The sequence below is a fragment of the Musca domestica genome, unplaced genomic scaffold, assembly GCF_030504385.1.
Source record: "Musca domestica strain aabys unplaced genomic scaffold, Musca_domestica.polishedcontigs.V.1.1 29, whole genome shotgun sequence".
Lineage (NCBI taxonomy): Eukaryota > Metazoa > Arthropoda > Insecta > Diptera > Muscidae > Musca > Musca domestica.
Genome location: NW_026712296.1, coordinates 10503493 through 10529405, shown reverse-complemented (window position 1 = coordinate 10529405; position 25913 = coordinate 10503493). Strand labels below are relative to the sequence as shown.

The 25913-nt window shown below is 33.8% G+C and overlaps 2 protein-coding genes across 4 annotated transcripts in view; one reads left to right on the top strand and one right to left on the bottom strand.

Moving 5' to 3' along the window:
• The window catches only part of LOC101892759 (elongation factor-like GTPase 1), a 432356-nt gene that overhangs the window by 290585 nt on the left and 115858 nt on the right, over nt 1-25913 (top strand). The gene's annotated exons all lie outside the window — the stretch shown is intronic.
• argos (protein giant-lens-like) overlaps nt 4743-25913 on the bottom strand; it is a 53500-nt gene continuing 32329 nt past the window's right edge. For 2 of the 3 annotated variants that reach the window (XM_020036126.2, XM_059124390.1), the window contains exons 3-5: nt 8146-8795; nt 7905-8076; nt 4743-5837 (exon numbers count right to left, since the gene is read on the bottom strand). In XM_020036126.2, the coding sequence (XP_019891685.1) occupies nt 5625-5837; nt 7905-8076; nt 8146-8795 (1035 nt within the window). In that variant the 3' untranslated portion in view covers nt 4743-5624. 3 annotated transcript variants of the gene reach the window in all.

Here is a 25913-nt window from a genome sequence, read left to right as displayed (position 1 = left end):
TGAATAATGTCGCTAAAATCATCAAAATACCGAATATTGAGAGGTACCGTTATATGGGGACTATATGAAAACTTGGACCTACATGACCCATTTACGAACTTAACCTGCAGACAGACGGACAGACAGACAGACAGACACACAGACAGACAGACGGACATGGCTAAATCGTCTTAGAATTTTACGCTGATCAAGAATATATATACTTTGTTGGGTCTGACGTGAGTATTTCGAGGAGTTACAAACGGAATGACAAAATTAATATACCCTCCATAGTATGGTGGAGGGTATAAAAATTGTTGTTTGACGCTCTAAATGTTCAGATTAAATAACAAAATGCCAAATCATCATGATTTTCAAATGCATCATGACACGACACACTTTCTGAAAGTAAAACCTACATTTGGACATCCGCCTTGTCAGTACGGATTAGGTGTTTTAAGGTGTTATCGTGTTTTTTTTTTTTTTTTTTGGCTTTTTGTGTGTTGTTTTTAATTGAATTTTCAATTATTTAAAATTTTAATGCGCCATCACTTGATCTGACCACAAATACAAAAATTAACAGCTCATCTATGACAATTTTCTCGTCCAAATGGCTATTAAGCTTTTTTTCCTCAATAAATAGATGTATCTGTTTAAATCGCATATGTTTGAAACATAAAAGTTGCACATATTCCTTCAGATGTCCAAAAGTTTGAAATCTTTTAATTTCATCTTTTTGAAGATGTATTCTCCGAAAATCTGTCAAGAGAATCCACGAAATAAATTTTGTAAACAATTAGTGCACTCTATAGGTTAACAAGCAGGTTATTACCAAGATCGTGTGACAGCAACGCCAACAACCATTCAATCACATGAACTGTAGCATATCTTTAGGCGTAATTATTAAATTAACAGCACAGACATAATAAAGACATATAACATAATAAAATGGGACATTACATTTTCACTCTTCTCCAATAGATGACGTTGGTAGTGGAAAAATATGTTATATAGCATTATATTATAATTTGACAGAGCTGACACATTTCAAGAGTTGTTATTGATTTTTATCGATTCAATGTACATGGAAATGCTCTGGAATAGATTTTTGAGAGCATGTCTATCAAAACTGATATCGGAATAACATATTTTTCTAAAATTTACAATGCATTTCTGTGATGTCGACTGCCATCTATTACCTGATGGATGATGGATGGCTAAACAATTGTATTTATGCTACCCTGGGATAAGGAACCATCATACAGATAATTGCCACATAGGAATTTATTTAAGTAAAGTCCCCACATTGGAGTATCCCCAAGTCCACTTTCACTTTGTATTCTATTGAATTTGTAACCCCCAAGAGAATATTGGTTGGGAACGTAGATTTGGGATGTACATCTGTATGAAATAAATTGTGAAAACATGAACAAATTAAAAATATAAGAAAGTAGCACAGGATCGAATATTTGTTAAATCGTCATTGAATTATAATATGATGAAAAATATGGACTTTATGGGGTCTCCAACTTACAATTTAAATGACAAATAAAATTAATTCCCATCTTACGGTAATGGGTGTAAAATAGTAATTTAATTTGACTATTCTGAAATCAGTCTGCCCTCAATTACGAAGCGGATTTTCAGTTTGACATGCTATATTGTTCTGCTTTATTTTTGATTTGGCCTCTATCTGTCATCTTGGATTATAAGGGGTGAATAAGCGTTTCAATGTAGGTCGATGTTTCGCAGTAGTGCCCATATAAAGGTATCTCCTGAGTTTACTATATTTCAAAGGATTTGGCTAAAAATACATAAAAAATTCAACATATCTACAAATTTTAGAATTTTCTCCATGTAATAGTACCCCCTCAAATCCACCTTTTGGCGGACAAACAGACCGACATAATTAGGGGTTAGTAGACTCTAATGCACAATCTAAGGTGCTAATGGGTTAAAAAAGAAATTAACTTTGGCTATTCTTAAATCATTCAGCCCTCAATTATGAGGTGTGTAAAATACAGAAAGTTCCAAATTACTGCTCATTTGGCGAAAAATTAAAAATTAATCGACCAGTACGTGAACACTTATAACAGTCATATCTGTGAATAATTATACTTTGACAAATATGCATAATAGATAAAAACTACGGGGCGGCAACGCGGACCGGGCCACAATACAATCATCCTATTCGACGTTGAAATACAAGTAAAAAAGCAGCTAATTTCGACCGGGCCGAAATTTTAATACCTTCCATCGTTTCGAAGGAAATTAAAAAAATTTCAAAAAAAAAAAAATTCCGAAACCATCACTTAACTGAAAATCTTTATACGAAGACGTTGACCTGCATAGGATATTTTTTGTCATAGGCTGTAGTGCCCATTACGAACTTTAAATACGAAATTTGTTACAATTACGGTGAATAATGTCGTAAAAATCACGAAAATAGGGAGTATCAGGAGGCTACGATTTTTTTTTTTTTGGCATAAGTTGAAGTAGCCTTTAAGATCTTTCAATACGAAATTTGAAACGATTCCGGTGAATACGGTTGTTGATATCGTCAAAATACCGACTATCGGAAGGTACCGTTATATGGGGGCCATACGAAGACGTGAACCTGCATATGTCTGTCTTGGGCTGTGGTATCCATTTCGAACTTCAAATACCAAAAACTGAGTAATTACGCTGAAATCATCAAAATACCGAATACCGGGAGGTACCGTTATATGGGGGCTATATGAAAACGTGGACCTACATGGCCCATTTACGAACTTAACCTGCCAACTGACAAAATAAAAATGTGTGCATTTTAGCCTTCTATCTCAATTCGTTCAAAATATAGCGTGATTACAACAGACAGACAGAGACGCAGGCAGGCGGACATCGCTAAATCGACTTAGAATTTTACTCTGATCAAGAGTATATATACTTTGTTAGGTCTGACATGAGTATTTCGAGGAGTTACAAACGGAATGACAAAGTTAACATACCCTCCATAGTATGATGGAGGGTATAATAACACTGAAATACGAAAATAGTTGCAGGAGGATGTCCATGTATTTCTCGTCCCAGATATTGGCTGATAAAGACAAAACATCGAACAGTTCATTTATTTATTACCTGTTTCGTATATAAATACAGCACCCATATCTTCGACGGATTTCAATTTTTTGTACACCAAATGTAGAGTATCTGACGAAATAGAAAAGATTGTGGCACATACGATGAATTATATATTTTATCCGATATATAATTATATCCCATTTGACATTTAGACTGCTCAAAGCCGTATTGGACTCTATTAAAATAACCGGTACAATGTATCACATACAACATACAGGATGAGATAAAAAACTGCAACAAAGTCAAACGCCATGATTTTTACTTTTTTTTAAGTTTATTGAATGAAAGCAAAAAATGTTGGAAATAGCATCAAATTTTAGAATAAGTTTGGATTTGTTCGAATTGGTCACCTTTTCACGAATTATGGCCTTCAAATGGACAATGAAACCGTCACACGCTGCCCGAATGTTACTCTGCGGTATTTTGGGCCATTTCCGGCGAAGCGCTTGCTTGAGGTTATCGACACTTTGTTATTTTTTAGTCCAACGGATTGGTATCCGGAGATTTTGCTGAACATTGTGCGCTGCAAATAGAGCGAGGTACCTCATTTTGTAAATATTTTGGGTGGCGCGGGCTGAGTGCGATGATACTGAGTCCTGTAGGAATGTCCAAGGTCTGCGGTCAAAATGGTTGCGTGCGCAATGCTTTAATACACCCTCCAGAATATTTTTGCTATAATATTTGGCATTTATTCTGATGCCACGGTCGATTAATACGAGCGGAGCTAGACCATCGGCTGTTATGGCGGCCCACACGATCACCATGGCCCATGCTTGAGTTCTGGTGGCCAACCGAAGTTGCACATTTTCAGTTGACCTCTTTGGCAAGTAATCACGATCATTTTGTTTGTTTACAAACTGCTGGACAACGAATATTTTCTCATCGGAGAAAACCAAATTCGCCAGTTCACCACTTTCTTTAGCTCTTTCGAGTCTATTTTCTTTCTGTGGCGGTGTAAGTTCCTGCGCTCCTTTTTCAATATTTGCGATTGGAATATTGCGATATGTTCAGCTCACGAGCCATTTTTCCGCCACTGCGACGTGGGTTTCGATCAAGTCGCTTCTTTACTTTTCAAACCATTTCAGCTGATGTTGCTGTTCTTCCGTTCTGTTCTTCCGTACACTTCCTTGACATATGGGTACGCTTTCAGTAACGAGCGTTGGTACAAGACACAAAAGATTTATTCACATTTGAATGCTGCAGTACTCTAAATGCTGTGCTTTTCGAGCCAAATATAAAGAAATCAGACTATCACGCTTGAATTCCATCACGAATAACTTTTTTTCTGGAAAATTCTCACCAAAATGCTTTTGTACGCTTGCAAACAATATAATGAGCTGTCACTGGAATAATTTTTGGCCTTGGACCTTATTTATAACCCTTCCTCCATAGTAGTATAGGGTCAAAATAAAAAATTAAAAAATCAATTTGTATGCCGGCTAAACTATTTTTTTTTTTTCGAAAAAATATTTAAATACTTTGTCACTAGCTTTTCATTGACACATTCTTACATACATTTCACATTCATAGACAGACAATTTAGATTGTGAATGCGCTTCAAGTGAAATGGTTATCTGACACTTTCGAAAAATGAACCATTGCAAATTCCAAAACCCCCTAAATTATAGAAATATACATTCGAATGTGTTTTTTTATTTTTACAATAATTTTCTGTTTATTTTGGCACTCGTGGAGTAAATATTTTACGGAAGATTCTGTTGCTGTTTTTGTTTTTTTTTGTCGGATTTGTTGTGTTGTTGTTTAATTAGTAATTACAATTCAGTTTGTTTATCTTCTATACATTGTTTTTCTTTTTCGTTTTTGTTTTTTGTTTCGTAGGCATTATATTTATATAAATTATGTTTATTTATATTATCGTATTAAATTATATATGTACAAGAGTAATAAATATTTGTTTTATGTTGGTATTTTTTGCAATATATATTTATAGTTAAATTAGACTTGTTTGTTTAAAATTTATATCAATATTTGTATTGGTGTTTGTGTTTTCTCTGGAGCACTTATATAACAAAGCTTACAATTAGAGAAATTTTGGTTTTTTTTATATATGTAGTTAAGATACATGTAGGTGTTGTGGGTTTCTTTACGAATTTCATGCTCTTGTTTTTAGGATTGAGACTCTAATGGCTCAGTCGTAGAAATAATTCAATAAAAACTTTTAGATTTTTCTTCCAGCAGGGGTAAAATTAAACTTAAAAAAAATAATATTTTGAACCTGTTCAAAATGTTATTTATTTGTTTTTGTTAGTAATGGGGGGGGTTCTCTTCATTTCATGTTAGCTCTCTGTTTGTGTGTTTCTTTTTGGAATAACTTAGAACAATTTAATTTATAAAAATAATTAAAAAAAAAACGTAATCCCTACAACTTAAACAATGTCTATGACAACAATGTAACGATTTTCTCAGAAAAAATCATTATCTTGCGCGCGCGTTTCCTATTCTAACAGGTATAGATGGTATGATGTTCGATTGCTGCTGGCGGGTCATCACAACATCTGCTCTCAGTCGTTGACCATACAATAGCCCGAATATGTCTGTATATTATCCTCCAGGAAGGTTTCACCAGCAATTACTCCGGATTGTGTGTGATGACTGGGACAATGATGACCCTTGGGACATTGGCATAGAGCGTTGATATTCACTTCATCGATAAACTCTTGTCGTTTTCGCACCGTAAATAGTTTACAGGGTTGTTTGCGCTGGCAACGAAGGCGCTGTAATGAATGAATAAGAATGGAATATATCAATTTATTAAATATTTATGTGAATTAATTATTTGTATTAATATAATATATAATATAATAAATATATAAATGCATATCAAAAACTCTCTCGGTGGCAATTGACATAAAGTGCTGCATACTTTTAGGTAACAATTAATCAAAACAAACAAATATTATTTGTTTGATTATAGTTATGGACAGAATAAACGACAATAACATTGTGCGACAAAATCCATTTTTTAAATAATTACAGTGAAAACTCAGTAGATTATTAAAGTAGAGCTAAAATGGGCGACACGTGTATCGGCGTTTTAAAAGTTTACACCGCAAAGTAACGGAAATATAACATACCAGATTTCCCTTCTTCCATATTTATTTAGAAATTCAAAAAAAAAAATCATTGAAATCCTCGCTGATAAAAATACAAGGTTTAATTTGATCGGGAATTTAAATTTGAAGTCTTTTTGGTCCTTTTTTTAAAAATATCCTCAAAACTTCCCTTTAATGGGATCATTCAATTAAAAAATAGTCAATAAAAATGTTTGTCATAAAATTCTACTATATGTCTCAGAAGACATTAAAAGTTTAAATCTTAACTAAACGCAAGGAATTCATAAATATCAAAAACACATTTTAGGGTTAAAACCGTACTTCCTGCGAATTTATGTAAGATTCTCCTATTAAGCATCTTTGTAGAAGGATGACGTTAAAGACAAAAATACTCTCAATTAAATTTCTCTATTATTATCCAAAGAAAAGAAATCTCTAGTTCTATTTGATATCAAAAAAATATTTGCATCAATGCTGCAAAAAAAAAAATAAAAAAAAAATACTCGAAATTTTTTTAACAATTCTTTCCTCGCCTTTTTTTTTTTTTTTTTTGAATAAATGCATGAAAGTGACATGAAATTTCATTTTAGGCAGAAAGTCTCAGAGCAAGAACTATTCTACACAAAATTACACTATAAATCTCAGAATAAACTATATGTTTAGCTTTTATAGGTTTCAAGAAAATTATATTCAAAATGTATACATTACATGTGGAAATTATGGGTTCACTTTATTTACTGCTAATCTGACACGTTTTCATTTTAAGCCAAAATCTCCCTTAAAACTTATTTTTTGCGGAAAATATTAAAGGAATAAATATTCAGTATCGAGTTTCATCGTGAGTTTCTAAACAAAGGAAACTTATATACTTCACATGTGCCATAAAAAAAATAACACCAATCTTGCTATATTACAAAACCTATTTTATTTTCGACAAAAATTAACACTTTTTCTGAATTCCCTGCAAATTTTCTTATAATTTTAGTATTTAATAGACAGTCTGGATTGTGGAAAGTTCCAAGCGTATACATCCGATCGGTTTAAAGGATATGAATGGAATATTAAAAAAATATATAAAATGTAATCAAAAGCACTTTGTCGCAATTGTCATAGAGTGTTGCATACTTTTAGGATAAAAATAATTAATACAAAAGTAAGAATAGATTTGTATACATACTCTAAACATGTTAAGGCCTTTATGCAGCCCTTCAATTACACAGAACTTTGGATTACTTCAAAATCATGGTTATTTTCGGTCATTTTGTTGGTATAGTTCCTCTATATTAAGGTAAACTTCGATGTCAAGAATTTTTTTGCTTTTAGTCATATTTTCCATTGAATTTCGTAACATTTTGGTATTTTGAGTTCTTCTTATGTGGACACACTGCCGCCAAAAAATATCATGAGGAAATTCTAATGGAATTGTTGTCACGATGGGGAATATTTGTAAGAAAACTTTTTGATTATTTATCTCGCTCTCTAGACCTATCTCTGCAATGAAATGCAATTTGATGTACCATAACCTACGTTGCTATTATTATTATATATCAAGAGGAAAGAGGTGGAAATTCTCATGGAATTGTTATTCACGTTTGGGATGAATATTTGTAAGAAAACTTTTTTTTTTATTATTTATCTCGCTCTCTAGGCCTATCTCTGCAATACAGTGCAAATTTTACCATAACCTACGTTGCTACTGATATTTTTATATTTCATTGGAAAACTTACCGTCAACGGTGAACACGCAAACAAATATTTATATCCTCCATTGCCATCCTCAGAAGGTTCTCGTTTTGTTAAATATGTTACGGAATTTTTCGGACAACGACAATGCACAATTTGTTCCGTCGTATTCATTTCAGGTGATGTGGTCAGGGTCCAGGTGTAGTCACGAAAATGCCTAAATAAAATAATAAAAATATATTTTAATATCTTTTGTGCAATTTCATAAAAAACCCGAATTAAATACCTGCACACTGGTAATCGATGTACCGGTTGGCACATTTTATAATGTCTCGTCTTATCGGCTATGGTGTGACCATCTTCAATACCCAAACCACTGGGACATCCGCCTATGTAGGATATTTTTCCACCATGACCACCACCCGTATGTCCCGAATGTCTCATATGTGGCGTATTGGAATACAAATGCTGACGCTTCATGGCAAAGTGAGCGGGAAATTCATTATCCTTAATTTCATCAGCATAGTATAGAGTCGCCTCATTTGAATCGTCCAGAGCGGAGTTAGTTTCCTCATGTCGATGATAGTCCGATGGCAAATTCAAATCATCTTCATAAACGGCACCCAATTTGTGCATTAATTTCTTCAAGTGCAGATTATCGAATTTCTTGTCGCCCACAAAACTAGCCGCGTCCAGCAGCAAATGTTTATTCTGCTGTTGATGCGCTAATTTGGAATGTTCATAGAAAGTATGATATTTTTCGGAATTGTGATTGGAATGCGATACGGTCTCCTTGTGATGATGATGGATAATAATTTCCGGTGAGCGATTGACAGCGGGACAACGACACTGTCTCTCGATCCACGGTGTTTCATACAAATCGATTTTCGAACAAACTGCATTGGGGGCACAAATGGGCAAATCATCCTCGGAATTCTGTAAATATGTAGGAAGAGGTTCGATTTTATTATCGTTGCTAAATTGAATTTTATAAATAAATTTTAATTAAAGGACTACATTATTTGTGATATCCTGCTGCCGAGAGTAGTTTACTTGTCTGTTTGGTATGTAAATATAATAAAGCCTGTTGTGAATTTCAGTGGCACATTTTTAATAAAATGCTTTACAGAAGGTGTTCCGTTGTGTGTTGGGGAGGAGCTACATGTTTTATATGAAATCTAATATAAGTTTCCATTTATAGACAACAACAGCAGCAGCAGCAACAACAATGGTCGTTGATGTCCATACTACCATTATTATTGTTGTTGTTGTTTTACACAATAAAGATACCATATTCCTCTCTATCCCCCTTCGACCAATGTCAGCACTTTTGGGTAGAAAGAAAAACCCATTTGTTGAAATATTCAACATGTTTTTTGTATCCATTCGTATGTAATGTGGACATGAATAAACACATGTATATTTGTATTTACATATGTTAAGATATTCGCATGGAAATGTAATGTCACAATGTAAGAATAGAATCGACCATCATCATCAGGAGTGTAGATTAGATATTGATGTGAGTAGTTGGTCGTAAAGTGTCAAATAAATGGACCCTTACTTTTCCTTTTTCGGGGTATTCTATTCAACAAAAGCTTTGGATGTGATTTCTCTTGAGAATTTGTTTGAAAGTTGTTGCCATTATTATTCGAGGTTTATGGGAAATGGGGACGGCACAAAATAATGCCACAAAAGTACATTGAGTTAGCCGAGGGTCATGATATTTACACAGTTTATAACTCTGAAATCCTGCAAGGTTCGAAATACAAATAAAAAAAATAATACAGTGTTTTGAAATCAATGAACCTAAAATGTTGAAGGAATTGTACGTAGATGAAAGTTTGGTTAAAACATATCTGCTATACTGGACTACTTAACAAATGATGCAAATGTTTTTTGTTTTAACCAATGAAACTGGATCTAGAACATTAGAAATTAACAAATAACCCAAAAATGTATATAAACCACAATAAAAAAAAAACTGCAACAAAGTCAAACGCCATAATTTTTAAGTTTTTTTTTTTTAATTTTATTGAATTCACGCAAAAAATGTCGGAAATAACATAAAATTTTTGGAATAAGTTTAGATTTGGTCGAATTGGTCACCTTTGGCACGAATTGTGGCCTTCAAACGGCCAATGAAACCGCCACACGCTACTCGAATGTTGCTCTGCGGTCTTTTGATCCATTCCCGGCGAAGCGCTTGCTTGAGGTAATCGACACTTTGGTAATTTTTAGTGCCGGCCTTGCTTTCCAAAATGCTCCAGACACAATAGTCCAAAGAACCTCATTTTGAAACCATTCTTGGGTGGCGAGTGCTGAGTGTGATGGTGCTAAGTCCTGTTGGAATGTCCAATTTATGCGGCCAAAATATTTGCGTGCCCAAGGCTTTAATACACCCTCTAGAATATTTTCGCGATAATATTCGGCATTTATTCTGATGTCACGGTCGATTAATACGAGCTGAGAGCGACCATCGGCTGTTATGGCAGCCCATACCATCACCATGACCGGTGCGCTTAGGTTCTGGTGGCCAACCGAAGATGCACATTTTCAGCTGACCTCTTTGGCAAGTAACCATGATCATTTTGTTTGTTTACAAACTGCTGGACAACGAATGTTTTTTTTTCATCGGATAAACCCAAATCCGGCAGTACACCACTTTCGGCCAAGCGAAGCAACTCTTTAGCTCTTTTGACTGTATTTTCTTTCTGTTGCGGTGTAAGGTCTTGCACTTTTTGTAATTTTAATGACTTTACCCCGACCTCATTTTTCAATATTTGCCGAATAGAATATTGCGATATGTTTAGTTCATGAGCCATTTTTCGGCCACTGCGACGCGAGTTTCGATCAAGTCGCTTCTTTACTTTTCGTACCATTTCTGCTGATGTTGCTGTTTTCTTCCGTCCACTTCTTCGACGTCGGGTTACGCAACCAGTATCACGGTAACGAGCGACGGTACGAGACACAAAAGATTTATTCACATTTCAATGCTGGAGTGCTCTAACGATAGTCACTTGTGGTTTTCCAGCCAAATATAAAGAAATCACACTATTACGCTTGAATTCCACAACGAATAACTTCTTTTCTGGAAAATTCTCACCAAAATGCTTTTGTACGCTTGTTAACAATATAATGAGCTGTCACTGGAATAATTTTAACAGCTGTCGGACGAGTGGCTTGCAAATGACAGCAGTCTTAAGTTGGTTGCAGTTTTTTCATCTCACCCTGTATATCATTTGATAGGCCAAAACGTGTGTCATCGAAATAACGGTATTAGACCCTAGGTATCTTTTGACCAAATCCGTTTCAGGACATTTGGAGTCAATCTAGCGATGTCCGTCCATCTGTCTTTCTAGCTGGTGCGCACAATAACTCTCGAAGGGAGTATCCGATCCAAACTTGGTACATCGTAATATTATTTTCAAACTTAAATCGAGTTTGGAGATGGGAAATATCGGTTCACTACTTCTGGCACCTACCACACAAAAGTTCGAAATTTTCAAAAAAAAAAAAAAAAAAAAAAAAAAAAAAATATATATATATATATACATATATATATATATATATATATATATATATATATATATATATATATTTTACTGCACAGAAAAAGAAAGGAAAATCCGATTTTGTTTCAATTTTGCCAATTCTAATATTTGCTTCAGTGCGAGGTTGGGTGCGAAAATTGACAATGTCGGTCCACTCCATCAAGTACCTCCCCCACAAAGGGTCACAATTTTCAATACTTGCATTGCTATATAAAAAATATTTTTTTCAACCAGAAGCCTGAGATGACTATGGAATTTATGATTTCTCATAAAATGGGATATTTTTATGATTTTCTTGTATTTTTGCTCATACCTATATATTTTTATCTGTATTAGATGAAGCATGAAAATGTGAAATTTCGGTCGACCATATCTGGTCCCAAAAAATTACCACATACCTCACATAAAGTGAAGAATGTAAGTAATATAATCCAAATCTGGCACGTCGCAATATTCATATCATATGCATTTAGGTCCAATACAAAATGAACAATATTGGCCCATTCTTTCGGAACCTACTCCATAGGAGGGTCAACAAATTGAATATTCATAACAGAAGTCAAAATAAATTTAAATAGTCGAACATTGCCTTACATGTCGGCAAAACCGACATACATCTGTCTGCAAAACCGATTGATATTTTTTAAATTGTTTTATATTAATCTGTTGCTTTATCATTTGTACTTTTCTGAAAGACTGTGAAAGATTAGTTCTCTACGTATGTGTGTGAGTGTATAAACACAAGGAATATCCAAAAAATCCAATTTGAATAAAATCCAAATATTTACATTGTCTGCTTAGTTTTTAAAAAACATTTTATGGGGACATTTTTTTTTTTGCATTTTGTAAAGTGCCTGAAAATCAAATAACATGGATTCTTAAAAAGTATTCAAGTATAATATAAACTATTTGATTTGGTATTAAAAAATAAAGTTGTTTTTAGTAGCCTACAGTTCCATATTGAATGTATTCAAATGTATGCAGAGAGTTAATGAAAAAGAAAAGATTTCCATGTATGAGCAAAATGTTTGGATTAAAAAGTCATCGTAAGAATTGTTAATTGCTTTAGAGAAATTTCAAATATTTATCTATATTTATAGAAAAGTTCATTTAGATTCTATTTAAATTGGAAATAGCTCAGATTGGAATAATTTGAATATTTGGATTATCTAATTCCCATTAAATGATGAAAATGTGTACCTCATCAATTGAAAGTGATCAACAATTTCTGGACTTCTAAAATTTTATAATTGAAACCATAAACCTTGACTCTGTTTGCTTGAGCAGCATAATATAAAAATAACGAAACGCCTTAAGGTAGGCAATGTATGAAGATTAAACGACTGCAATTAAAATGTTGTCATTGAGAATATCTTTGCAAATGGGAAAAATATGTCTGCAGACCCCATAAAGTATATCTATGTATATATATATATATATATATATATATATATATATATATATATATATATATATATATATATATATATATATATATATATATATATATATATATATATATATATATATATATATATATATATATATATATATATATATATATATATATATATATATATATATATATATATATATATATATATATATATATATATATATATATATATATATATATATATATATATATATATATATATATATATATATATATATACGATGTAACGATAGCCGTCTGTCTGTCTGTTGAAATCACGATACAGCCCACATTATGTGACGTACATTTTGCAGAACAATTTGTATTGTGTCTACAAAGGTTGGTATTGGTTTTGGTATAGTCCCCATATAACGGTATCTTCCGATATTCGTATTTTGATGATGTTTCCTACATTTTTCCACGGATTTGTCTAAAAATTGGTTATTGTAGGTAATAATGGTTTCTAGCTCGTCTGGTGAAACATTGTATGTATAGGTCCACATTTTGGTATAGCCCCCATATCACGGTACCTCCTGATATTCGTTATTTTCATTATTTTTTCCAATTTTTTTCACAGATTTGTCCAGAAATTGGTTTTTGTAGTTCATAATGGGTTCTAGCTCCGGTGGTGAAACATTGTATGTATAGGTCCTCGTTTTGGTATAGCCCCATATAACGGTACCTCCCGATATTCGGTATTTTGACAATTTTTGCCACATTTTTTTCGCGGATTTGTCTAAAAATTTGTGGGTTATGACTCGTATGGCGAAACATTTTAACATAGGTTAACTTTTTGTCTATAGAATGGCTTTAGTATGGCCCCCATATAACGGCCTCACCCACTTTTGAAAAGTTTAACAGCATTATCCAAACGGTGTTACTGGTGTTTGCAGTTTAAAGCGTCAGATACTTTTATATAAAATGTTTTTTTTTTACCCAATGGTGGAGCGTATTAAAAGTTCAACCCGGCCAAACTTAATGCTTTTTTTTACTTGTTTTCTAGAAAAATTGCACATCCTTAACAAAAATAAATTGATTAAATAAAACTAGACATTTTAAAAACATAACAACATTTTCACAATAAAAAGGTCGTTTAAAAAAGATGCCAGCTTTTACTAATCCGCTGGTACCCAGGCTAACTTAGCTGCCATGGTCACCATAATCGTGTTCCGTTTTTTTTTTCGTTTTATTATCATTCTCATCAAAGAAAACATAATCTCCAGCACATGGAAATGAATGACGGGTTTTTTTATTTGGAATTTCATATTGGAAACTTTGGTTTGCCTTTTGGTTTATGGTATTTAGTGTTGTTTTTGTTGTTGGTGTTCATCTTGTTTATAGGTTTCATTATTTTATTCATTTGGTTTTCTTTTTGTCTTTTTTTTTTTTTTTTTTTTTTTTTTTTTGAGGGTCTATGTATGTTAATGATGGCCATTATATGGTTTTGAACGTAACACCGGTAGCACTGGCAGTTGACTTGGGTTGCACGGCAAACTCGTTGTCTGTCTGTCTGTATCAAAAAATATACATATCATCATACAAAACTTCGTATATCACATACACATGTTTGTTTCGCCGGGCTGGTCTTCCTCAATATTAAGTATAGTAATTTTGAAGATGAAAACAAAACAAAAAAAAAACGAAACGAAACAACAAAAGTCATGTATTGGAAAAATACAGCAGAAGCCAAAAATGAAACTAAATAAATTTCTTATTTTACCTGTGGCAGCCACATTCAACGGAGAACGGAATGGAATGGTGGCTACTGGTGTTTGCATTAAATCCTTAATGACACTTAAGTTGACCATAGTCTTCATAATCATCCTCATCATTATCATCATTATAGGCTTTAGCTTTAGCAATCGCTCTGGTCGTGTAAAACACCACAAGTCAAAGTCGTTGTTTTTGTTTTCGTTTGGTCATTATGTGCGTACACCAGAAACACAATGTTACTGCAGAATGGCACAAACGACGACATCACGTTCCAGACAGAGTTCCAGTTTTGCGATTTCTGTGTATTCCCCTCCTAAATATACCATTCTTTTTTTCTCATTAAAAACAGGACGTTTGTATTTCATGTTTATTTTTCTAAACTACTAACGGATATATTTTTATATGTTTAGGGTCCCAGATCCTTATATCAAATTTCCCCGAGTCCCTGCTTTTCCAATAAAAACTTTGTATTACGAAAGAAAATATCACAATTGCTTTCCAAAATGTAGGTAAGTTAAGTATTGCCCATAAAAAATCTTAAAAAATATCACGGCAATTTCTTAAAAAATCTCAATGAAAAGAAATGCTGCCAAAAATTCTAGAAAACATGGCTATGATTAATTTTTAAAAAATTTGAAAATCTGAAAATTTCTCAAAAAAAATATTATTTCCGAAAATTCTAGAAAACATAGCATTGATTAATTTTTAAAAAATCTAAAAAATACCACGATTTTTTCTAAAAATCCCGGAAGATTTTTCGACTCGATTATGTCTAAAAATTCTAGCGGAAAGGACCACGATTATATTCGATAAACTCAAGAAGACAACGATTTCTTTTGAAAAATTCAATGCAATTTTTATAAAAAATTTCACAAAATACTTTGGCTATTTTCAAAAATTCTAGAAGAAAAAACTACGATTAATTTTGAAAATTCTAAAAAAATTAGATTACAATGGAAGACAGGAACACAATTACTTTTAAAAATTATAAATAAATCATAATATAAATTCTAAAAATGATAGAAGGAAAGACTCCCATTACTTTCTATAATTCCAGATGAAAAACCCAGGAATTCATAAAGAAAACTTAAAAAATGCCAGACTATTTTCTAAAAACTTCGGAAAATTTTAAAATACGACGATTACTCTCGAAAATTTCTAGAAGGTCACAACCTTTTTATTCTAAAAAATCTAAAAGATCACCACTATTTCCCGTTTATGCTAAAAGAATAAATTACGAATCAGACGAAAAACCCAGAAAATTTTCAGAAAAAGACCTTAAAAAGGACACGATTATTTTCCAAAAACTTCGTTAAAATTTAAAATACGACGAGGTCACAACTGTTTTTAGAGAAAAATATTCTATTCTAATAAAATTTAAATCTACTACTTCCCGATTATGTTAAAAGAAAGGCTACAATTATTCTCGAAAAAATACATTCTTTATTACATCCCAAATAACCACTTACATTGGGCGCCAATTCCAGTAGGAAACTATCGGCCCAGAATTGTATTTTGGAGCTTTCCGTGTAAAATGTTGATAAAAAACGAGAAAGATAAATGTTTTGGAGGATTCCGGGCTCCAGCACCCCATGCATATGTCCCGGCATTTTGATATTTTTTTATAAATTTTAAATAAAAACGTCGCTGATCCAGTTTATACTCTGCGACAAATTACGGGGAAAATCCAGCAGATTATGAAAGTTGAACTATAAAAAGACCTATGAAAAAAGTTTTTTTTAGATTCTTTGGACTTGCTAAGACCCCGTTTAAATTGAATTTTTAAACATATCTAAAAAAGTATCAAAAAGACCCCTTGTTGACTCGCTCGAGAGTTAAAATAAATAATATTCCTCGTATTTTTATTTGAAAATTTCGAAGAGTGTGGAAGAGGGGAGAATTTGCCCCCTATATTTAGATTACTTTGCGATATTAACATTCAAAATGAAGATTCACGCATCTTCATTTTTAGCTCTACTTTCAAAATCTGCTGGATTTGCCCCTCTAGATTATTTTTTCTGTTGCTCAGTGTTTTCCTCGAAAAAAAAAAGAAAAAATAATTATTTATGGCATTCCAGATATTTCCTCATATTAACACGTTTTTTTACATCTTAATATGAAATTGAAATGCATTTCAGGGTCCGTCACTAACCCGGCTAATACCCTTAATGGTGAAAAAGCGACGATTATTTTCAGGAGTAAAAAATTAAAAAAAATATTTTTTTATGACATTCCAGACATTTCGTTATGTTGGGCGCCAATTCCAATAGCAAACAATAGGCGACGTAACTAACAAGTTATTTTTCCTCACAAACAGTTTCAGAAGGACACAACATCCCATGCGTACGTCCTGCAAATGGCTACTCTTCTTACATTGTTTGTATATTTTAAATAAAAAAGTTACGTTGAAATTCATTTCTAGGATCACCGTGTGTGGCTGTTCTGTCCTAGTTCGAAGGCGTTTATAGATAATCAACAGAAAACCGTATATATACAGAAAATTTATGGAATGTTCTCGATCTAAGGTAGATGGTCATTTGTCCAGAGAATATCACATTTACCAGTTTTTTTATACCCTCCACCATACTATGGAGGGTATATTCATTTTGTCATTCCGTTTGTAACGCCTCGAAATACTCATGTCAGACCCAACAAAGTATATATATTCTTGATCAGCGTAAAAGACGATTTAGCCATGTCCGTCTGTCTGTCTGTGTGTCTGTCTGTCTGTCTGTCTGTCTGTCTGTCTGTCTGTCCGTCTGTCTGTCTGTTGTAATCACGCTATCTTTCGAACAAATTAAGATAGAAGGCTAAAATTTTGCACACATGTATATTTTGCCAGTAGGCAGGTAAAATTCGTAAATGGGTCATGTAGGTCCAAGTTTTCATATATATTCGGTATTTTGATGATTTTAGCGACATTATTCACCGGAATTGTTTCAAATTTGGCATTTGAAGTTCGTAATGGATACTACAGCCTAAGACAGAAAATTATCTGTGCAGGTCCACGTCTTCGTATAGCCCCCATATAACGGTACCCCCCGATATTCGGTATTTTGATGATTTTAGCGACATTATTTAACGGAACCGTTCCAAATTTGGTATTTGAAGTTCGTAATAGATACTGCAGCAGAAAATGGGCCATGTAGGTCCACGTCTTCGTATAGCCCCCATATACCGTACCCCCCGATATTCGGTATTTTGATGATTTTAGCGACATTATTTAACGGAACCGTTCCAAATTTGGTATTTGAAGTTCGTAATAGATACTGCAACAGAAAACAGAAAATGGGCCATGTAGGTCCACGTCTTCGTATAGGCCCCATATACCGTACCCCCCGATATTCGGTATTTTGATGATTTTAGCGACATTATTTACCGGGATTGTTTTAAATTTCGCATTTGAAGTTCGTAATGGATACTTCAGCCCATGCCAGAAAATTATCTGTGCAGGTCCACGTCTTGGTATAGCCCCCATATAACGGTAGCCCCTATATTCGGTATTTTGATGATTTTAGCTACATTATAAACAAATTTTTCTTCATGTTTCGCATTTAAATGTTGTAATAACTTATGACAAAAGTTGCCTATGCATGTATACGTCGTCGTATAGACATTCGGTATTTTTAAGATTTTAACAGAATTTTTAAAGGATTTTTTTTTATTTTATTTATTTATTTATTTGTTTTATTTTTTTTTTTTTTTTTTGGAAATTGCCAAATTTGTACCAAATGGTGGAGGGTATTAAAAGTTCGGCCCGGCCGAACTTACAGCTTTTTTACTTGTTTGTCTATACAAGAACCTTAGAAGGTTTTTTATATAGAAGCTCTTCATTATTTTTAAAAGACTTATAGAAACTTACCTATCTATAGAAGATTTAAAGAAGATCTCGTAGCCATAGAAAGTTTTTTAGAATTATTTTTAAAACTGAAAAACTTTCCCCCTATAAAACTTATCTCCTTTCTTCCATTTTAAACAATTTTTATTAGGAGAAGTCCTAGAGAATGTTATACGCCCTATTACTTGACAGGCTCAATTCCGATGTACCACTATTATTTAAGAATCCAGGCAGAAAATGGATAATAATCAATATAGACAAGATCTGTTGCTGGAGACAATGTTTAAAACACACCCGGGCAGAGAGTCGCAGATTTATATTCTTCCAACTCTCTGATGCATTGTGGTCTGGACCTGCTTTAAATCCAGCTTATTCTCAAAAATTGTCCACGACATATTTTTTTTTTATTAAAACAGGTTTTTGGATTCCCTACAAATAAACCGAGATATGAGAAAATCAAATCAATCGATATTGATTGTGGCTTCTGGCAAAAATCTAATTGTATGTTGTTGATGGTTTGAGCGGATATCCGGTATGTTGTTGTCGTTGTTCTTACCATTCTATATGCAACAAGTAGACAACATAACATCAGAGAGCATGCTAAAATGCAATGAATTATTTTTCATTAACATTTTGTGGCATTTGTTTCTTCTTCGTGATGCTGCTGTTCGAAGAATGGGTGTTTCAAAAGAAATTATAACTTCCGATACAGACGTGATTAAGGAAGTTTGTCAGCGTGCAAGCATATCTGTTGTGTTGACAGGGCTTCACATCTTGAGAAGCATTTACAAATGTGCGTGCTTGAAACTGTGGCATTTGAATTATTACAGCTTCCATATTATTATTGATGAAAAAAAGGTAAATACCAACAAAAAGGTATCTGCTTCTTCACAAGAATATGAGAACTAATCAAAAGGAAGCAACAAAATTGAAGACCAAGACCAAGATATGATTGGTCTTGTAATCGGGCTACCATCCAATGATGATGGATATTTGGGTTTATCTTTATTTGAATGATGATGATTTCTTAATGATTTGATTTTCATCTGACGTACACACAGGCACCGTATCGATGCTGACTATCATGTGTATAATGCTCGTGGTTGTTATGGACGTGCCGACTTGATGAGCTAACATCATTGGAATGCTGTGCCCATTTTAAATAAAATTTGTTTTCTTGATCTTATTTTTTTTTTCATTTTCTTATGTTTTATTTGTTATAACTTTGGATGCTGGGGCAGGTCACTTTGTGGGTAGGTCGTCATAGTTTTATTTCACTTAAAAGTTTATAAAACTTGTAAGAAATTAGTCGGGTAATTCATGTATTGAAATTGATGGGGTTTAGTTGTTATACCTTCAGTCATGTGGTTACAGAGGGTATATATCATTTGATACGGCCAAAAGGTGCCTCATCGAAATAACGGGTTTAGACCCATTTGGAGTCGATCTAGAGGTGTCCATCCGTCTGTCTGGCTTGTGTGTACGGCAACTTTCGAAGGGAGCATTTGACTTGATTCAAATTTGGTACATCGTAGATCGCGTTCGGATATGGGCAATATCGGTCCACTCCTTCCGATACCTCCCCCACAAAAAGTCAAAATGTTCACAGACAATAATTACAAGAACGAATCATCGAATTGTGTTCTAATGTTGCAAATCCCAATATTTGTGTCTACCAGGTACGAAAATGGACAATATCGACCCACTCCATCATGTACCTCACACACAAATGGTCATAATTTTGAATAATTACAACTCTAAATATACGAAATAAGCATAGGACTCTCTGTAAATTTCACACATCTCAATATTTCCATCAACACATAATCAGGTGTGCAGATGAAATTTATCAGACCACTCCTTCTGTAACCTTCCCCACAATGGGTCAAAATGTTGAATATTAACATCTCTTATAATGTGCGAAATAATCACTCGATTCTATTCAAATTTCACACACCCCAATATTTCTACAAATACAAGATCGGATGTGAGTATGAAATGTATTAGTCCACTCCTTCTGATATCTCCCCCACAACGGTTCAACATTTTGAATAACCAAAATCCTTATAAATGCGAAGTAAACATCCGATTCCCTTTTAATTTTATACATCGCAATATTAACACAAGGTCTGGTGTCAAGATGATAGATATCGGCTCACCCCCTCCTGGTATCTCCCCCATAAAGGATCACAGTTTTCCAAATTTTTATCTCTCATAATTTGCGAAATATGTCAGTGATTTTATATTCGGTATTTTGATGATTTTAGACATATTATTCGTATTTGAAGTTCGTAATGGGTACTACAGCCTATAGCAGAAAATTGTCTCTACAGCTCAACGTTTTCGTATAGCCCACACATAACGGTATTCATTTAGGCGGTATTTTTCGACGGAGTTTTTTTTTCAAAATTTTCAAATTCTTTCCAATTGATGGATGGCATTAAAAGTTCGGCCCGGCCGAACTTAGCTGCTTTTTTATTTGTTTACATCTTTCGATTCACTTGCAATTCGATTATACCGCCACGCAGCATGTTCACAGCCTTAGGTGGCAACAGTGACAACAAAAACATTTGCAAAAAAATATGCACTTTTGGTATGAGGTTGTATTCTCTTGCCATTGGCAACGACTGCCTTAATGCCGACAACAATTTCGAATTCCTGCACAGATATCGGTATTTCCCCCGAGCCCGGATACCAGCGGAGAATGGTAAACAATGCAACAATACGTAGTTTCAAGCTATGCATAATGCACTGAACAACAACAACAACAACGCCAACAAAGAAGCTACCAAAGGGCAATGTCGACAAAAACAAAAAAAAAAAAAAACAAGCATAATAAGTTAAAACTTCCGGTACACAGATGCCGAGAGAAAGAGAGACAAGAATTTGTGGAATTTCTAAGATTCAAAGTAGAATTGAAATTAAAACAACTGCCACGAAGAATGTTGCATGCCGGAGGAGGACAGAAGGAACAGAGATTCAAGTCGAATATTTGTTATTGCAACCCTCCCCGACCGTCATAACTTGCTAAACATGACAAGACAGCATTCCTTAGTTATTCAATCATTCGTGTTGTACGCCCATTGAGAATAAGCTTTTCTGATATATATTTCGGCCGAAGGTATGAATGAATGAATGACTGAATAGTTAGTTAGTTGTAAAACTGAAGGGTTGAATGGTTTTTGGCTTCTCAATAAGAAAATACTAAATAAAGAAACCTTGTAACCTTTTGGAAGCTCTTCCTTTGCATTGTTTAAACATGATTTCCGTTTGGCATCATCTCAATATTGACTGTGATGCTGCGATATTCAACAAAAGAAGTCATATCTATGTGCAAGCATTCTCCATTTGAGTGGTTAGTAGTTGTTTGCAAAGCTGTGTTTGACGTGCCGAATCACGTGCCGGTACGTAATTCCTAAGATAAGAAAGGCTCTAAATATTCAGGTATTTAATTTTTGAAGTTTGCCCGCCAATAGCGAAATACCAATTGCAATGGGTAATAAATTAATAATTATTAATTTAAATATAACATAAATATTAAATATTAAGGAAATTTCTTGTGGGAGAAATAAACATAGTTTCATAAAATATTTTAATAATATTCTTCAATATTCTACTACGAAATGAGGTGCTGCCGCGAATTCATTAAACATCTTATTTTATAAAATTTTGTCTGCAACATCGAAAAGTAACCAAAATAGAGGGAGAACATTCCCCACTCCTCCACACTTTTGGGAATTTTCGAATTAAGATTCCTCGGCAACTGTGCATTTTAGGTATATAGTGTCTTCTGCAATATTGCAGATAAAAATATCACAAATATATTAGGAGAATTTTAAGCTTAAGCGAGTCCACGTTTTTATACCCTCAGCCATATGGCTACCCAAAACGTGTCTCATCGAAATAACGGGCCAAATCCGTTTCAGGACATTTTGAGGCGATCTTGCGATGTCGGTCCGTCTCTCTGTCTGGTGCGCACGATAACGCTCGAAGAGAGTATCCAATTTGATCCAAACTTGGTACATCGTAATATCGATATCGGAGATGGGCAATATCGGTCCACTTCTTCTGGTACCTCCCCCACAAAAGGTAGAGAAACGATAATCCGAGTTTGCTCCAACTTTGAAAATCCAAATATTTTCGTCAGTGCTAGGTTAGGTGCGAAAATGGACAATATTGGACCACTCTATCAAGTACCTTCCCACAAATGGTCAAAATTTTGAATAATTACAACTCTTATAAAGTGTGATATAAGAGTCCAATTGTCTTCAAATTTCACACATCCCAATAATTTTATTAACACAAGGTTTGGTGTTAGGATGTAATGTATCGGTCCACTCCTTCGGGTACCTCCCCACAAAAGGTCGAAATTTTGAATATTCATTAATTAATATCCGATTCCATTCAGACTTGCCAAAACTCAATATTTCCATCAACACAAGATCTGTTATAAAGATGGTAGAGATCGGAAATCGGAGATTTGCTAGATCTGTTGTGAAGATTATAGATCTGTTGTGAAGATATACCTTCTTGTACCTCACCCACAAAGGGTTACAATTTTCAATACTTCTATCCGCATTTACTTACGAAACAAGTCAGCGATTCTTTACAATTTGCTATATCTAAATATTTCTCTTAACCAGGAACATGGTATGAATATGGATTTTATGATGAAGCTTACAATATAGACCAAACCTGGCACGTCGCAATATTTATATCGTATTTATTTAGGTGCGATATGAACCCACTCCATTGAGGGTCAAGAGTTTGAATAATCATAACAGAAGTCAAAATGTATTTAAAAAATCGAACATTGGCTGAATCGAATGATACTTTTTAACTTGTTTTATCTATAGTAGATGAAATATGAAAATATAATACCTCGTTCCGCCATATCTGGTACCTCACGCATATTTTCAAATTTTCCAAAAATTTGCACATATCCCATATAAAGTATAGGAAGTAGTCGATATAGTTCAAATCTGTCACTTTCTAATATTTCTATCAGACTTAGGTCAGATACGAATCAAGGCTGGGGGTATACATTTTGTATGTGTACACATTATAAGGAATTTATATCATTATTTTTATTAGTTGCAAATGGCATGGCATAACGTTATTTCACAAAAAATAACCAGAAGGCATAGAAGAGAATTTTGCAATATTTTAGCCAAATATTGGAAATCTGAAGGGAGTCCTAAAACTTCTGCTAAAAATAATAAAAGACAGCTTCCAAGAATCCTCTGTAAACTATGGCGTATATACAACGTATTTTTAGTGTGAAATCTTAAAATCCATCGATTCATTCATTCATTGAAATATTCAAATTAGTTTCATAAATAATTCAACACAAACAAAGCCAGACAACCAACCAACCACCAACCCTTTCATGATGTCAATCTGTAATTTAGTAGAAAGCCGTTGCCCTTGTCTTTCAAGTGCGTAATTCCCACGTTTCTTTGTGCCGGGGATCATGTGTAGAAAATTTCTAATTTATAAGGATTTAAAGAATTTAGTTTGCAAAGGCTTATATGTTAATATCCTGTTGTCTTAGGCAACTTCTTGTTGCGCTCTCATCTGGTCTTTGCATGTATGTATCTGTGCATATGTATATGAGTGTATGAGAAATTTGTACAATAAGAATAATAAATGCCCCCATGTAATGTCGAGTACAATGTACCTGTAATAACACAAAAGGGGTATTTCGCAGAGTCTTTGTTGTCGTTTTTTTTCTTTCTCCTTTTATCGGATATGCGTGTTTTTAAAGGATTTATTTTTCACATATACAAAATCGTATTTGTAGAGAATGGAATATGAACCAGTGAAGGATATGAGGTAAAACATATTTGTGAATCTGCAGTGATTTAAGAAGGAAGAGAAATTCAGGTGTATACAAGTTCTTAACAAAAAATAGGAGGACTGTGATTTAAAACGAAAATGGGTCAAATGGAAATAAAAACCCCCATCCTTTTTTAAAGAAGACTAGTTGTGACGCAGTTCTTCAACAAAAACAATGGAAATATGTACTTCCGTTTTTTCTACATGTTTAGCCATATGACCCCTGCACGCAAGCAGAACTGCGATAATATTTGCTGGCCTCTCTTTCCATTACAAATTCACCTCCACGGATTACTTCCGTTTACTTGTCCTTATTTCTTCTCTTTCTCTCTTTTACTCTGGACTTACAGCTGCCGGTGTTTGTGACAAATAATTTAAAAATTCCTTTTATGCTGCCCCTGTTGATGCAAGCAATGTGTTTATATCCTCTACTTTGCACTTTAAATGCGGAAGTGAAAAGCGGAAGTATTTAGTTTTGTGTTTGTTAAGGATTTAAAAAACAAAAACAACAACAACATTCTCAAAGTATGAGGCAACAACAACCTTCATAATCACAGCATAGCATTTCATAAGGAAGCAGCAAATCACAAACATGGTATACCCATCAACCAGCCAGACAGACAGAAAAAATCCGGAAGTATACCCACTCTATTCTTTGAGGAGATAAAATTACTTCCGTTTTTGTGATAGTAATACAAAACTCGGTGACGCGACAACAGCAACAAAACTAATGACAACAAGTTAAATGCGGCCAGTCACGAAAACACATTCCCAAAATGTGTGTTAAATTTTCTGAAAACAAAAATCCTTCCCTGACCTACATCTAACATGTTAAGAGCGAAAAGAGAGAGAGAGAGAGAGAGAGATTGTGCCACACAATAATGCCACTTAAGATTAAAAGAATTAGACATGATTTTATTTCCGGCCAATAAATCTCTTCCGTATTTTTTTTAATAGAAGGAAGTACCACTTCAATGTGTCATTTCCTTTCACGTTGATAATTCAAAAGGCTTCTTAGCGAAGGATGAGTTTGGGTCTGCTTATCTGCTTGGGAAAAATTTCTAGAAGAGTATATGGTCTTTTCGAATCTTTTATTTTGTGTAAAGAATTGCTCGGGATGTCAGGTGATTTAAGTTTTCTTTACATTACCAATGACAAAGTCGGAAAAACATTAAAACTAAGGTACCCTCCAACAATTGAAAGCCGAATAACCTATTAAATGGTTGGGTTAAAAGTAGTTGTTTTTCGATCTATCAAATATCCAAAAATGTGTGGAAGAAGAAGAAAACATATATTCTCATAGTCTCCCACTTCCGCTACTTCCTGTATAAATCTCTATTTTTATAAAGGTAACAGTAACATGACACCTTCATGTGGTTTTATCAAAATGGAAATTTATATTTTATGGAGATTTCGAATCTTATGAGTTTTTTTTTTATTGTAAATTCATGTTTTTTTCTTTTGAACAAAGATGTTCAACAGCTATAATGACCTTAAGAGAGTGGAAATGTAAACTAATCTTAGTAAACGCCAACGCATTGATTTAACCCGTATCCATGTTATGAGACACGCATGCGTCTGTCTCAATTTAGAGCACATATAAAAATATTGGGTGTTTTGAGAAAAAGACTGACGTGCGCCCACACTTCCGTTGGAGCCATCTTGTAGGTAAATTT